Genomic DNA, 14,628 nt, shown 5'->3' on the forward strand with positions numbered 1-14,628 from the left:
GCCAAGTATATACACCTAATTAATTAATTAATTATGAAGCATAATCTAAAACATCTAAATATTGAGATAGGTCACCCTAGTTATTTACTAAAGTGTGCTAAGAGAGTAAATTAAGACTCTAACCGAATATGATAGGTATAAATAATATTAGCTACGACAAATAATAAGTGGGCAAGTAAATAAATAATCCCCGCCCAGCACCCCCAAAATAAATATCCAATATAATATACTTGCAAGTTTCGTATGCATTTAAGGATGGGAAGCACGAAAAGGTAAACAGGGCATATCTTAAGCATGTCCAATCCAAAAAAAGAAATGAATCCACTTGAAAGGGTACCACGAAAATAGAAAAAACAGACTAATATGTTAGTAGAACTAGATGGTTTGTGCCCGTGCAAGGCACGGGCGTTAGTTACTACTGAGATGCAAAAAAAGGAGAGATGATTAAACTAAATATTAAAATAACTTGGTTCATAGTATATTACATTCATTTGTGGAACAAAGTTACATGAGTAGTTTGTAGGAAAGACAAAAGTACAAAGATTGTAGGTGCTCCAACATTTGTATGTGGTTGGGCTGAAATCTGAATTCTGGCAGTTGAACATAAGTATGCTCTTGAAAGATAAAACTCTTTCATGACCTGGGAACTTTCATGACCTGTGAAGAAATTGAAGGAATAAACTTACATAATCCAGTAGATAGCAAAGTAATACTGTAAACATAAAGTTTAATGACTCTTACTTTGCTTACTGGTACAAAGGATAGAACAAATATTGATGGAGAAGAAAGTTAAAATCAGTTAAGAACTTGGCAGAAAAATTGGGATGTCCCTTTCCTCTCCACCCCCTGCTCAAAAAAATTGAGGGTGGGGGTTGTGGTGGTGGGTGTGTGCCATTGCCTTTCACATAAAGAACAGCAAGGACTATGAACTCATATTTCTACCAATTCCTTTAGAGTCTAGAACTTGATAATATGATCCAAGAATACAGAAATTCCGTACCTACCACAAAATACTGTGTGCATACTGGGCATTCATGTGGCTTGCCCTTGTCTAGCCACAACCAAACAACGTGATGCTCATCTTCTGTTAAATTAGAAAACAACTTAGAAGATTAAGTGAACTGGCTAAAGGAAAAAATCTGTAATAGAGATAGACTTACTGCCTTCACTTCCTGGACATCCTGCATTTAAAACATATTCAAATACTTGATCATGTTCCCACACATCTAATTGAAAAGATAACTTATATTTTTAGTAGCTATCAATGTAAACAATCTCTTCATACATAATCCTTTGTTTTTTGTGGATAAATGTGTCTGAAGACTCATAAGCACACAATGTAATGCATTAGCAGATTTCATCACTGACAGCAATACAATAATTACATTTCAGTGTGTTAAAATGTGAAAAAAAAAAAAGGGAAAAATCAAAGGAACGTTTTTAGTCACAACTGGTTGGACATTGGAGTTTGACAAGTTTCTAGTGATTTTTGATAGGGTAAATGGTATTTCATTGATGGTATCAGTGTTAATTGTGTTATTCACACATTTACATGTCTTTTTTGTTGGTGCAAGAACTGCATTGCTTACAAGTTACTAAGCAGACCATAGTTTATTTCCATGTACAAGCTATGAATGAAATTAATGTTAATGGAGGTGTATTTTTTTGGTCCTGGGCTCTTGTTAATGAGACTATAACATTTATTTAACTGCTATTGACAACCTATTCCAAAAATAAGGAAAACAAGAATAAATCATATAAAATGATAATATGCATTAAAAAAAAAAACACTAACTAATGAAAAACACAAGAGAAAGAAGAAAGGAAACTGTTTCAGTTTTATTTTCCAACACTGTTTCAGAGTTCAAAATGGCCACGCTTAGCAGTATGTTTTACTAATTTTTGAACTTACTAAACTGTAGTTCGGAGCAATTCCAATCAATTCACAAAAATATAAAAGATATTGTCTCGTTGGCTTTATTCCAAACAAAGTATACCTCAAGTCACATGGAATACACAAAGCATCTACAAAATGAGTTCCCAACAAATACTTGAACAAATTGAAGCATGTATGTTAGGTTTCGCCCAACAGTATAAGTTATACTATTCATTATATGTCCCTACCATTAATCCGGTGATTTACGGGAAGTTCCCTTATGTATGTAACTCTTTAAATGTATCCTGAAATAGTAAACAAAAGTATGTGCGAACGAAAATAGCAGCTTAATCTGGGGTTTGAGGCTTCCCAAACCCCAGATTAACCTCAGTCCATAACTGATAAGCATCAAAAACAAAAAAAGAGTTATGGACTTATAGGTGTAGATTGGGAATAATGAAGTGGTTTCAAGGCTATGGGATAGTATATGTTTTCAATTGCCAGAGGGCTTTGATTCAACATCAAAGGTAGTACAACAGAGTGGGTAATTTGTATACTCCACAGTTAAATCAGCAGGGCAAAAAAAGGGTAGATCTGTAGCTAACAGATTAATTTACAAACAGATAAGATGTTAGAACCTGAAAATTGGGGAAGAAAGCAACATAGTATAGACTGACCTTTATTCCATGACTATAGAAGTCACTGGAAATCTATGTACAAGCCAAAAATTGAGCAAGTTATAGTCAACACTTCATTTTCCTGCAAAACAACTGTTGATATGTATTTAAAAAAAATTAGTGAGTAGTAATTGTTGGGAAGAGGGGAAAATTAAGCAATCAGCTAAATATAAAGGACCACCAATATCAGTGTCTAGATGCTGAGCATAAATTAAGGGAAGTAAATGAAAAAGTAAATTTCCTAAAGATTACCAAACAAAGATCGCAACTTTAAACCAAATTACTTGAGATGAAGTAGGTGAAACATCTAAGTGATAAATGATAAGAATTTTTGTTGTAATTACCTTTGTTCCATGAAAGCCAAAAGTGGTTGCAAAATTAGTTGGTTAACCTGTGTAAAAGGAAGATGATAGTTGTTAATGAAAGTTGTGATATATATTTATAGAAAGATTGAGAAGAAGAAATGTGTTGGTGACCTTCATTTCCTTTTCACTGGAGTTTGTTGGCTCCAGTTTCTGTTTCATCTTTGACTAATTCACCTTGTTCGGTTGGCAGGTTTGTTTTTGTATCATGGGAAGATACATGTTCTTTTTTCCTTTTACTGCTTTCGCTGATAGTGATTGATGCTGTGGCTGGTGCTGGGAGAGAATGAATAATGCTTTCCTTTTCAATGCATTACTGGATATACAATTTTGAAGATGATGTGGATGAAGCACGGCCAAATGGCTTCTTCACTTGAATTCTGAACAGCTTCTGGTCAAATTTGCTTTGGAAATCTTCCACAGGCAGGTTGTCATTCTAGGGGGAAAAAAATTCGTTTAATTTTTTGAAAGTTTATTTAGGAGGTGATTATGTATAAATTGTTTTTTACAAATTGTACCTCAGCTGAAACTCTTTCGTAAATCTCTGCTGCAGTAAGAGCTAATAGTTTTTCTCCTTCTTTGTCCATAATCATCCCAGTTGCCGAGCCAGAGGCATCTTTGAGATTCACATCAAATCGACACCTATAGTATTATATGTATAAAAAAATTATTATTTGTTGTTGAGAGTAAAAAGATTTTTGCAGACGGTGAAAAAATGTGTACGAAAATAGATCCAAAAGTACCTAGGAACCAACATACTCTGCTTATTACAATTCATGCAGCGAATTTTTCTCTTGGTCGTACTGCGTACTTCTTGTCCACAGCTTGAATAATTCAAGACACAGAAAGACCTGAGGCTATTTGGCAAGGATATTTTTGCTTCAATGTAGAATGACTGTTCCTGTATTAGGAAATGAGACTAATGATTGTCAGAATAGACTCTAATATGAAACTATGAATAAAACAATGTACTAACGTCTTCCTGCGATTGAATGTTTGCAATTGGCACTACTTCTTCATTCATTGAAACAGATATGAGAGATCCAGATCTGGATGTACTCCGCATAGTGAAAGAGGCAAGGGTTTCTTTGTTCTGTGCGACCCTGTTGAGAACAAAAAGCATAACTATTTAGAATATTAATTCTAATAGAAAAATAGGTAGAATATAGAGAGAAGTAATGTAATACCATGCTTGTAGTTGTTGACACTGTGGATAAGGTGGATCAATCTGTATTGTTCTGCTAAATTTTGTTGTCAAGTACATGCCGATGAAGTTAATTCTATTTGCAGTCAATTATATTGTTGTAGACATTATTAATTAAAATGTCAATATCTATTAAAACAAAACTTCAATACCATGAGAGTAAGCTCCAACATAGTGACAGATAGGGTTTATAATGATACTTACAAATTGGTGTAACTTTCTCACCACTTGAAATCTATTGTCTGTTACCGTAAATTAACATATGCATGGTTGGAAAATAAGAGGAAAAATTATAAACTCATTGATACAACTGAAAAAGGAATGCTGGTGCATAATGACTTCCTTCAAATAGAAGCAACAGAGTTAATAGCCTCAATGTATATTACATCTTGATGTCATAATTAGCTTTATAAGGTGACAGCCCATCGTAATTAGTTGTAAATCACAAAAAAGACTTAATAGCTAAGCATAACATAATTTTAAGAAGTGCTTAAATTCGAAGGTTTAAATATAAATGCTATTCTATATAAAATCACCAAATCTATGTAGCCAAATAGAAATTGCAGCAAGTCACAAAATGACCACATATGCATACTCCAATAAACTTCAAGGAAGATGAATGAGAGAGATACATTCGATTAACCAAAAGTTGAAGGTTAAATGTAATCAATAGATATGGAAAATTTTAAAAAGTGAGGAAAAATAATTGCTAAAAATTCATATTAAATCAAGAATCAACTATTGGTAGTTGAAATATTAAAAAATATAGGAAGTGTTGTTTATTATAGCTCACCTTCAAATTTGGATGCCCCAATACGTCTTGCAAGAATTATAGGATATTCTTGGAATTGCCTCAGGAGTTTGTTACCTTCATTTTCTATAAGTGGTTCTTCCCATATTGTGAACTTGAAGCTTTGGTTACTGTTCATGGCAAAATGGGCAGTATTTGTAGTGTCTCTTTTGTAGCGTAAAATAATAAGAATAAAAGAAACTATGAAAAAGCCTAAAGTTAGATGAAAACACTTACAGGGTATCAATAACAATGAGCTCTTGCAATCTTTTCTTGACACTCGCAACATATCTTGGTGGGGAACAGTTGACAATAATTGCAAGTATGTCTGTTGATAAGCGGTTTTAAAGTCAGTAAATGAAGATTTGAAGTGATAAATTGGTAGTTTATATTAGAGTAAAATTCAGTGAGTAAAAGAATAAAACAGTCGTACTGAATTCTTTTTTAGTCAGAGTATTATTGATATCTCGGAAGGCCTGATCCTTAATATCTAAGAAGGAGGTAACATTAAGCTTTGTAGGAGGTGGTAACGCATCTTCAGCATTCTTTTCAATTGGATCAATGATGGTCTTTTTATCGAGAACCCATTCAAATGCATGCAATGGACTTTCATATTTCAGATTTGGTAGTTGTATGCGTGCACCCGTTATCCAGTAGGTATGATAAAGTTTCATCAGACTCTGATAAATGGGGATGTCATCTCCATAAACAATTGCTTTTGTTTGATCTTCCTATAGAAATTTATGCAAGACATATGTGTTCAAAGTGTAAGTATCTAGTTGAAAGATGTAAGACAAAACATATTCATTAGTTGGTACAGTAAGAAAATGTAAATTATTTGGAAAAGTAAAGATGCACCTGCTCATCTTGAACAATCATGTTCAGATATTTTATCTTTTTTACATTACTTTCCCCTGGTCCACATATATCTACAACTTGTATCTTACAAGTCCAGTTAGCTGTGTCTGGAGTTATTACATGTATACCCAGTTTTTGTGCCATTTTTTGCTGAAGCTGAAAAATAATGAAGGAACAGTGTTTCAGCAAGTTAGCGGGATAAATGGAGGAATACTAAATAGAAAACATAAAATCAAACTGATAACTTACAGATTCTTAAGCTGTTATTACATATATATATATAGTCAATCAAACAGTTTAAGAGAAAGCTTTTTTGATAATTTCACTATATACTATATTGTAAGTAGAATGATCATCGAGGTTGTCTGTTATTGCGGGGCGAATTAACAGCTTTACACAATCGGAACTTTTTTCTCGTGACAAAGCAACGTGAAGTTGACCGTGTGAAAATACAGATTCACGTAAATAAATTCCAACAAAGTCTAATGTTTGACCTTGAGCTTTATTTATAGTCATAGCAAAACACAGTCTAATCGGAAATTGTGTTCTTTTAAATGGAATAGGTAATTTTTCATCTTGTGATGATAATAATGGTATGCGAGAAATAAAAACATGTTTTCCTTTAAAGTCACCGCTTGCAATTTTGGCACTAATAACGTGAGTTTTGAAATTAGTACAAATTAGGCGGGTGTCGTTACATAAACCTTCAGAAGGGTTCAAATTGCGCAGTAGGATAACAGGGCAATTTTGTTTTAGAACTAACTTATATGGAGGTAAACCAGAAGGATTTAAAGTATGCAAAAAATCTTCATATTGGCTTTGATCTTTTGGCTCTACAGTTTCGTCAATTCCGACAAATGTCACAATAGTGTTTGGAAATTGATCTATGAACATTTGATTAATTTCATCTACAAAATCATTTTTTGTTGTTAGGATAACGCGAGATGTCATAGAGGATGTATCGTGGATGAGTGTGTTTACATTGGGATGAATAGTTTTGAACAAGATGTTCAATGATTCTTTTTCGTTTGTAATGGAATGAGAAATGATTCTAGAATTTCAATTTTATTATGTTCATTAACCTTTTCCCTGCCATCTCCAATTCTCAGTAAATACTCACAGAATGTAGGATCAATTCTGGCACGCATATTTTTTGATAGTCGGTATTTTTCTAGAAGATCCCAGATGTTTGAGTTTAATAGACATTCATGAATAAAGTCCTCTCTTTTCCCGCTCTGTACAACTAGCAAAATTTGTCTAAAGTCACCACCGAAAACAACTACCTTTCCACCAAAGAGTGTATTCGAGTGCATAATATCTCTCAAAAGTAAGTCAAAAGTCTCAACAAGCTTTTTTTTTTTGCCATAGATACTTCGTCACATACTATTAGCTTTGCATCTCGAATTAAAGATGCAAGTGAACTTTGTTTACTAATATTACAGCTATGACTTTTATTTGTGTCAATAGGAAGTTTAAAATGTGAGTGAGCAGTTCGTCCTCCTGGGAGGACAGAAGCTGCAACACCAGAAGTTGTTGTTGCTAATGCTATAAATCCTTTAGATCGTACAGTAGCTAGTAAAGCACGATATAAAAAGGTTTTTCCAGTTCCTCCAAGACCATCAATAAAAAAAGCGCCTATTCCATTCGAAAATATCCTATTAAGGATTGCATGATATGCTTTGTTGCTCTTTATTCAATTTTTTGCATAGCAATAAATCCTCCTCAGTCACAAGTATATTTATTTCTAAGTGGATGTCTCTAGCCTCTTGAATTCCAGTAAAAGAGGTCGAAGGTGAGATTTTTTCTGATACAAGTTTAAATTCATTAATATCACGTCCCATTGAATATAAAAAATCATTAATCTGATTTAGCACTATATAACGAATGTTGTTTGTTTGTATGTTTGGTGTAGTTGTAAAATCTTTAGACATAGAAGATTCAAATCTTTCCCATAATCCTTTCGGATTAGCAGGGTTAAAATAAAACTAATAATGTTGTAAATAAACGTCTCAAACTGTATGGCATTTGGTAATTAGTAGCTTCTGACATACATTCAATTAAGTTGTTGTCACAAGTTAGCAAGCCTCTTTTTCCAGCAGCTTCTCGGAATGTGCTACAACATCTTCCATCAACAGTTCTAAGATCTTCGTAGGATTTTGGTCCTCTTATGTTCATCAACAATAGTCGAAGATAGTATCTTTCTCCTTCTGTTGGATGACAAGTGACAATACGACCAATAACATTGCCTTGTATTCTTCGTGTCCACATTCTATCGCTTGTTGACCAGACAACGTATTGGGGAAATTCTTTGTATAGTAAGCTAAGTTCATTTGTAACCGCACTTGTTGCATTCATTGAAAAGAATTCTGTTAACATTGTTTTTGCAGTTGTAGGATTATTTAAGACTGAGTTTAGACTTGCAGTTGTCTTAAAGGAAACATATTGTTGTTCCTTAAGATGAAGCTGAAGATGGTAGACTGATGGATTCATTTCACTAATAGGAAAGGCGAACAAACGCCACATAGCTTCTGGCGGTGAAACCCATCTAGCTGATCGATAGTCTCTTATTTCGTCTATTTCTATATCAGAATCATTACTATGTACATGGAAAGCAATTTTATCATGCCCCTTACAAATGTATTTATAGATATATTTGACAACTTTAACATCCGAGCAAATTTCAACATTTATGTGACAATTGAACTTGCTTAATAGATATGGATTGTAAGGAACAACCCATGAATTGTCGAGATATTGAGTTCTAACCTTGAAAAAATTTCCGGTATCTTGCCTTCTGTAAATTGGGTAAGAATTCTTACCTTTACATGTTTCAGGGGCATAACTTGTGGGATATTTAAATTCACAGTGTCCCGTCTTTATCATGCATGGGCTTTTAGGATTTAAACTTCTGCAAGGTCCATGCATCATATGCTTAATAACCAATGAATGTAAATAATGATTTGTGTCAAGGTTTGGTATTTCAGCACAAATCACTTTATCATAAGCTTCAGGTGTTAATAATTTGTATTCATCAGCAAGTATGATAAGGAAATGAGCATGTGGGAGACCTCGTTTTTGGAATTCTATAGTGTACATAAAAGCTACCACTTTTCCAAATATACCTTTTTTAACGATGTCTGACTTTAGTTCTTCTACCTTTGCTTTAAATGTACGGCTTATTAAATCTGGTCTGTTTTGGACTTCATCAGTAGGTAGTAAGAGATCTTCTATTTCTGGCCATGAAGGATTGCATGTCATTGTTAGGAAGATATCAGGTTTACCAAAGTGTTGCACTAATGCAATAGCATCCATATATCGACGCCGCATGTCTCTTGGACCTCCAGTAAAGCTAGCAGGAAGGAATGTTTTTATGCCAATTTTTGAAGTGTCTCTTTCTCCTTGCCTTAGAAGATCCCTAAGACCTGCCAATACTTCAAGCCTAAACAAATCTTGATTGAATAACAAAAAGTCCAATCTTTGTGTTTCCACTTTTATAAATTCATCTACAGAATATTGTTGGAATAACCTTCCAGAATGTAAAGTTTCATTATCTTCATTGTCTCTAATCTGAAGTTTATAGCAGTAATATTCACGACATGACACATTGTTTTTCTTACGTATCCCTTTCTGTAAGATTTCTTCTTCGATGTTAAGAAGTCCATCAATTGGGCACCAGTTAGAGACAGAAGGAAGTTGCTCTTGATTGTGGGAAGAATGATTCCTGGAAGAGCTACGTTTTTCTACAATTTTTTGGATGCCGCAGTGCCACCCATTTTCTCCGTAGGGAAACAATAAAGGGTATTGTAATGGGTCATAACAACCATAATGATAGCGTACCAACTGGCTACTATCACAATGGGTGTAAATTCGAATATGCGGTGATGAGATAGCATTGTTAGAGTCATCGTCAACCCATATAGCTGCAACTTCTGAGACACTGGGTAAATTGTATGTTCGTTGGTCCAAGGCAGAATCACATTTAAGTGCAATATAGAAATTGGACAGGTTTGGAATGCCCCTTAAAGATTTCAGAAACATAGAGTATGGATTAACTTTTAGAATGTCTATCAACTTTGCAATAACTGATCTGTTCAGATTTTCTGAAAAGGCCATTTTATTAACTATATCGTCCTCATTATCATAAAAATAAAGTTGTAGGTTTCTTGCTTCATTATTGGAGAGAATGAGGTTGTTTATAAAATGGTACATTTGTCCTTGAACTTTAAAGGTATAGACACCTTGAGTTATGGTTGCTAACTCCTTATTGTACTTTACTCCTAGTGAAGTAAATGCAAACATGTTATTATATGTTCTTACATAAGTACGGAAATGATTGGATTCATCAGTGACACCTAAGTAAAGGCTTTTTAACTTGGAAGGCAACTGGTGAGAAACTAATTTCACTGAACCTTTACTGCAACAGAAGTTAGGAGGTTCATATTGAAATCTCCTGGCTTTACAAAATTTGCAGTTTGGAACTTTCTTTAAAATGGAAGGACTACAAGGTAGTTCTTTGATATTCCAACAACCCATCAGTGTTGACCTATGTCCTGTAGAATTCTAGTGTAGTTTAGTAAGAGCCAAACCTAGGAAAATGGGATAAGTAATGTAACAATATGATTATGATTAAAAAAAGACCTCTAACATGTTCCGGATGTCGATCCTGCAAGGATTAACATATCAACTATAGTGAATAACTATCTAGCTACAGCTTTAAATTCTTAAAGTTAATTTACGCTAACCTATTTCATACACACTGGCACATTGAATTGGTTGTTCCTTGGCAGGAGGAGTAGAAAGTCTGTCTCTAATGAAGGTAGTAGTCGGCAATGGAATCAAGTTTGGAGGTTCAGGGGAAGAATCAATCTGCATGGAGGGGCTAGTAGAAGAATTTCAGAAAGACGACGCCTTCTTGTAGAATAGGCTACACGACGGCGTTCCAGCAGAGCTTCCTTTTGTTCAGCTGGCATTGCTCGATAAGCGATACGGCGTCTAAGGTTTCTTTCACTATTTTTGTCGGATATCTGATGTCAAGTGTTTAATAAAGTTCTTTTGTTAAAACTGGAATTTTTGCAATCGTAATGTTTAATTTGATGTTAAAGCACAGATGTCAATTTACCATAATATAGAATGAAAAGCGCAAGCATTGAGCATTATAACTAAACATATAGGACAGAAGAAATCAAGAATTTACCCCTATTAGTCAGAGTATTTTCTTGCTTTCTTCGCTTAAGGAAATTTGACTTTGAAAATCGTGTGAAAGCCAAAGTGGTCGATAATTAATTTTCTAGAACAAACATTCTACTGAAACCAAACCATTAGAAACTCCGATAATTGTCACTACCACCGGAAAATAGAAGTGCAGTAAAAGGAAAAAAACGTCAAATGCTTAAAATCCACAACCAAACAGAGCAGCAACAATAAAAACAACTTTATGAAAATCAAAGTAGATCAAACCCGTATGTTTTGCTCTGAAACACATATATGATTAAAAAAAAATTAAAAAGACGCAAAGAAATATCCATTCCCCCTCCCTTTTTGCAGCTAGGAAACCAAAAATCAACTGTGAAAACCACCAAAAACGTAGCAAAAAGGAAAGAGGAAAAAGAAATAAAACACAGGAGAGATAAACAAAGAAAGAAGAATAAGAATCTAAGCAAACAAAAGGAAGAAAAGATTATGAAAGAAGAAGGTCACCTTTTTCTTATGTCAGAGAAGGAGTACTTTTCCGGAAAAGAACAGTCCAAAAGGAGTGTAAAAATGAAGGCGAAAGATAATTGTATAGTAATACCACGTGGTAAAATATAAAAGAACCAGATGGCCCTAGAATTGTGTGTTGTGTCTTTGTACCTTTGGTGCATTCTCCAAAAGCACCCCATTTTTTATTTTAATTAATTTAATTTATTTATTTAACTATCTAATAAGCATGAGTCCCTGGGACGACCGAGGGTAATTCAGTAAATGTGGCTTTGGTCCTCAGGGGTATTTTTGGTATTCTACAACACACTCCAACAATCTGGAATGATCCATATTAAAAAAAAAAAATGGGTTTTTGTACCTTTGGTGCATTCTCCAAAAGCACCCCATTTTTTTTTTTAATATGGATCATTCCAGATTGTTGGAGTGTGTTGTAGAATACCGAAAATACCCCTGAGGACCAAAGCCACATTTACTGAATTACCCTTGGTCGTCCCAGGGACTCATGCTTATTAGATAGTTAAATAAATAAAAAGGTAAAATAGAAATAAATAAAATGCAAACCTTTGACAAAAAATGACTACACAAAAAGAATCAAGAATTTCAAGGAATAAAAATAAAAAGTGGAGATACTATATAGAAAGGAGAATGGATTTGCCCCGGGTAGAGAAGCCCCGGGTAGAGAAAGATAAAACAAGAAATGATTTTGAAACCATATTCACTATCCATTGGATCTAATTCATTTTTCATTAGAAAAAAGAGACACAAAAAGTAAATATATACTGAGAAAAAAACAGAGCAGATACATAGACAACTTTATTCATACTAAAGAAATAAAGCTAAAATGTAAAAACTTGCAACAAATATAAAAAAAAGATCACGAGAGAGGCTTAAGAAAGAAAAATGAATTTTGTGAAAAACAACCGGCGACCTCGACAGGAACCCCAACTCTTCTATTTTAACTCTGTTTATGTTGTTCAAATGATGTTTTGGGGTGGATATGAATATGATGTGAGGGGTTGTTGGAGATGGAGAAGATTAGATGATGATGGTCTGGTGTGTTCGTTACTTTGGATAAAGAAGGAAAATGGTGAAGCGGTGCCGTGGGAGGAAGAAGAGAAAAGGTGTGAAAACCAGTTGATTACCTAAATGACTTTGTCCAAATATATGCATACATGCAAAGTGTTTAACAATTAAAAAATGTCTAAAAGTAAGTCAGTAAGAACAATAAAGTGTATAAAAAATGTCAAGTAGAGACTTTTTTCCAAAAGTGTATAGCAAATCTTCCCCAATGTCAAAATAAAATCCCATGAATTGAGGGAAAATAAGAAAAGGTCAAAAGTAAAAAATATGTGAGGCCCGTGGACAAAAAGAGTGGTGAAAAAATGGGCAATTTGCAGGATTGCGCTTGACTGAAAATTCCTTAATTTCGGGTTTCAAACCTTTTCTCATTAAAAAAAAATACGCAAGGTAGAGTTTGGATTCGCAAAACAGAATTTTGGCTTCAAAACTCTGTCTTAAGGCGGAGTTTTGAATGCGAATCCAAACATCTATCTTGCGATTTTTTTTTTAACTTAATTGGGATTCGAATCCAAAACCCCGAGTTATTAGGCAAAGGGCAAAATTAAAGACCACCCAAAATGAAGGGCAATCCGCGCAAAAAAGTGAAAAAAATTAGATTTGGGAAATGGGGGGTAGGTGAGAATTTAATTTTACACAGAGAGAATTTTGAGATATCTCTGAATTAACTGTGTTTGTCATAAACTCTTCTGGATTTTCTGTACCGATGGACTGTATTAAATATAACTAATATACATTAAAAAAAATGTAAGTATTAGTATGCAATTAAAAAATGTAAGTAAAAATGTGATTGATACTTGAAAATTGTACTGTGTTGTAAAAAAAATGATTACTTACTGCAATAAAATTGCAGTGTTGTGTATGTGCTTGTTGTGAAAAAAAAAAAAAACAATGATTACTGAAATTAATTTAAGTGACAAGAAATTGATAAAAATCCTAATATTTGCGCAGATAAGAATAATTATCAATAAATTGCTAAATAATTCAAAAATGTGTAAAAAGTGTTATTTTGTGTTTTTCAGCGATTAGGACTCCCTGAGACGTTATTTTTAAGCATGATGAGCTAAAATTCGGTGTCAGGACTCATATCGCTTGTTCTTAGAGAGAAAGTGGTGTTACAAGAGTATGAGGAAAAGGAAAAAGATGACTTCCTTCTTCTCTAAGCTAATGCTAATATAAGTCAATCCTCAACTTTTCAAACCCCATAGTGCGGGTGATGTTACCTTTCTGCCACCCCAACGTGCACATTTGCTACGGCACTCTGATCGAGGACTGTTGACGCGACGCGAGTTGGTGAGAACGGAAGTTAGCTGGATAGTCCCTGCGGTCATAGTGGGTATGCGGTCTCGTGACCGGCCCGGGGTAAACTTTTACCCCCATAGAGAAGTATCCTAAGCTTTGTTCCTTCTCTCCATTGCGATTGCATAATGTTTCAATTCCATGTTTTGCTTACGGACATACTTCTCTAATTTTTTTTTCATATGAAAGGATGCATATATATATCCACTGTTCTATTACACGTGACATATTTTTAGTCCCTTATCAAAAGAAATGATACATTATTATATCTTTGCGATAATTTAACTTTAATTTTTTCATTTTATTCTTATGACATGATTTTATAATCACACAAATGTTTATATCTCAGTTTAGACAACAAGTTTTAAAAGTTCTTTTTAAAATCTGAGACAAGTCATAGAAAATGGAATAAAGAGAGCTTTTCACACTAATTCTTTTCTACTGGACTTTCCAAAAGAATCACTTTCAAAGAAAGGATAAGCACTTCAAACTTCTCGTAAGTTTGGTTCCCAGACTAATATAGAGCTTGTCAAAAGTTAAAGAACTTTTTAAAAGGCTTCTTTTTCAAATGTGGTTTAAGAAATAGTAAACAAAATAAAAGATTTTTTTTTTCATTTTCCCATTCACATCTACCGTCCTTTTTGAATGTGTTTTCACGTATAAAGATAAAATCTTGAAAATATTAAACATAGAAAAGAATTTAACTTATATACACCAACCGTGTAAAAAAAAAAAAAAACTACACTATCGGTTCACCTAAAAGATATATACAGGAAACCTTAGAA

General features: G+C 33.8%; 3 protein-coding genes across 3 annotated transcripts; all 3 read right to left on the reverse strand.

Moving 5' to 3' along the window:
• Window positions 1-441: 441 nt before the first annotated feature.
• LOC132632171 (uncharacterized) lies at window positions 442-4,352 on the reverse strand. The gene is made up of 9 exons (XM_060348012.1): window positions 4,103-4,352; window positions 3,892-4,018; window positions 3,659-3,816; window positions 3,434-3,557; window positions 3,030-3,351; window positions 2,898-2,944; window positions 2,554-2,646; window positions 1,001-1,084; window positions 442-657 (listed from the first exon to the last, which is right to left on the reverse strand). Exons 1-5 carry the CDS (start codon window positions 4,177-4,179, stop codon window positions 3,229-3,231), a joined length of 609 nt encoding a protein of 202 aa, XP_060203995.1. The 5' UTR covers window positions 4,180-4,352; the 3' UTR covers window positions 442-657; window positions 1,001-1,084; window positions 2,554-2,646; window positions 2,898-2,944; window positions 3,030-3,228.
• Window positions 4,353-4,463: 111 nt separating this feature from the next.
• LOC132632170 (uncharacterized) lies at window positions 4,464-5,916 on the reverse strand. The gene is made up of 4 exons (XM_060348010.1): window positions 5,768-5,916; window positions 5,343-5,640; window positions 5,147-5,237; window positions 4,464-5,040 (listed from the first exon to the last, which is right to left on the reverse strand). The coding sequence occupies exons 1-4, from the start codon at window positions 5,909-5,911 to the stop codon at window positions 4,902-4,904; spliced, it is 672 nt and encodes a 223-aa protein (XP_060203993.1). The 5' UTR covers window positions 5,912-5,916; the 3' UTR covers window positions 4,464-4,901.
• A 1,825-nt stretch (window positions 5,917-7,741) lies between these two features.
• On the reverse strand, window positions 7,742-11,682 carry LOC132631247 (uncharacterized). The gene is made up of 2 exons (XM_060346847.1): window positions 10,962-11,682; window positions 7,742-10,791 (listed from the first exon to the last, which is right to left on the reverse strand). The coding sequence occupies exon 2, from the start codon at window positions 10,298-10,300 to the stop codon at window positions 7,742-7,744; it is 2,559 nt and encodes an 852-aa protein (XP_060202830.1). The 5' UTR covers window positions 10,301-10,791; window positions 10,962-11,682.
• Between the last annotated feature and the right edge of the window lie 2,946 nt (window positions 11,683-14,628).

Source organism: Lycium barbarum, chromosome 3, assembly GCF_019175385.1.
Source record: "Lycium barbarum isolate Lr01 chromosome 3, ASM1917538v2, whole genome shotgun sequence".
Classification (NCBI taxonomy): Eukaryota; Viridiplantae; Streptophyta; class Magnoliopsida; order Solanales; family Solanaceae; genus Lycium; species Lycium barbarum.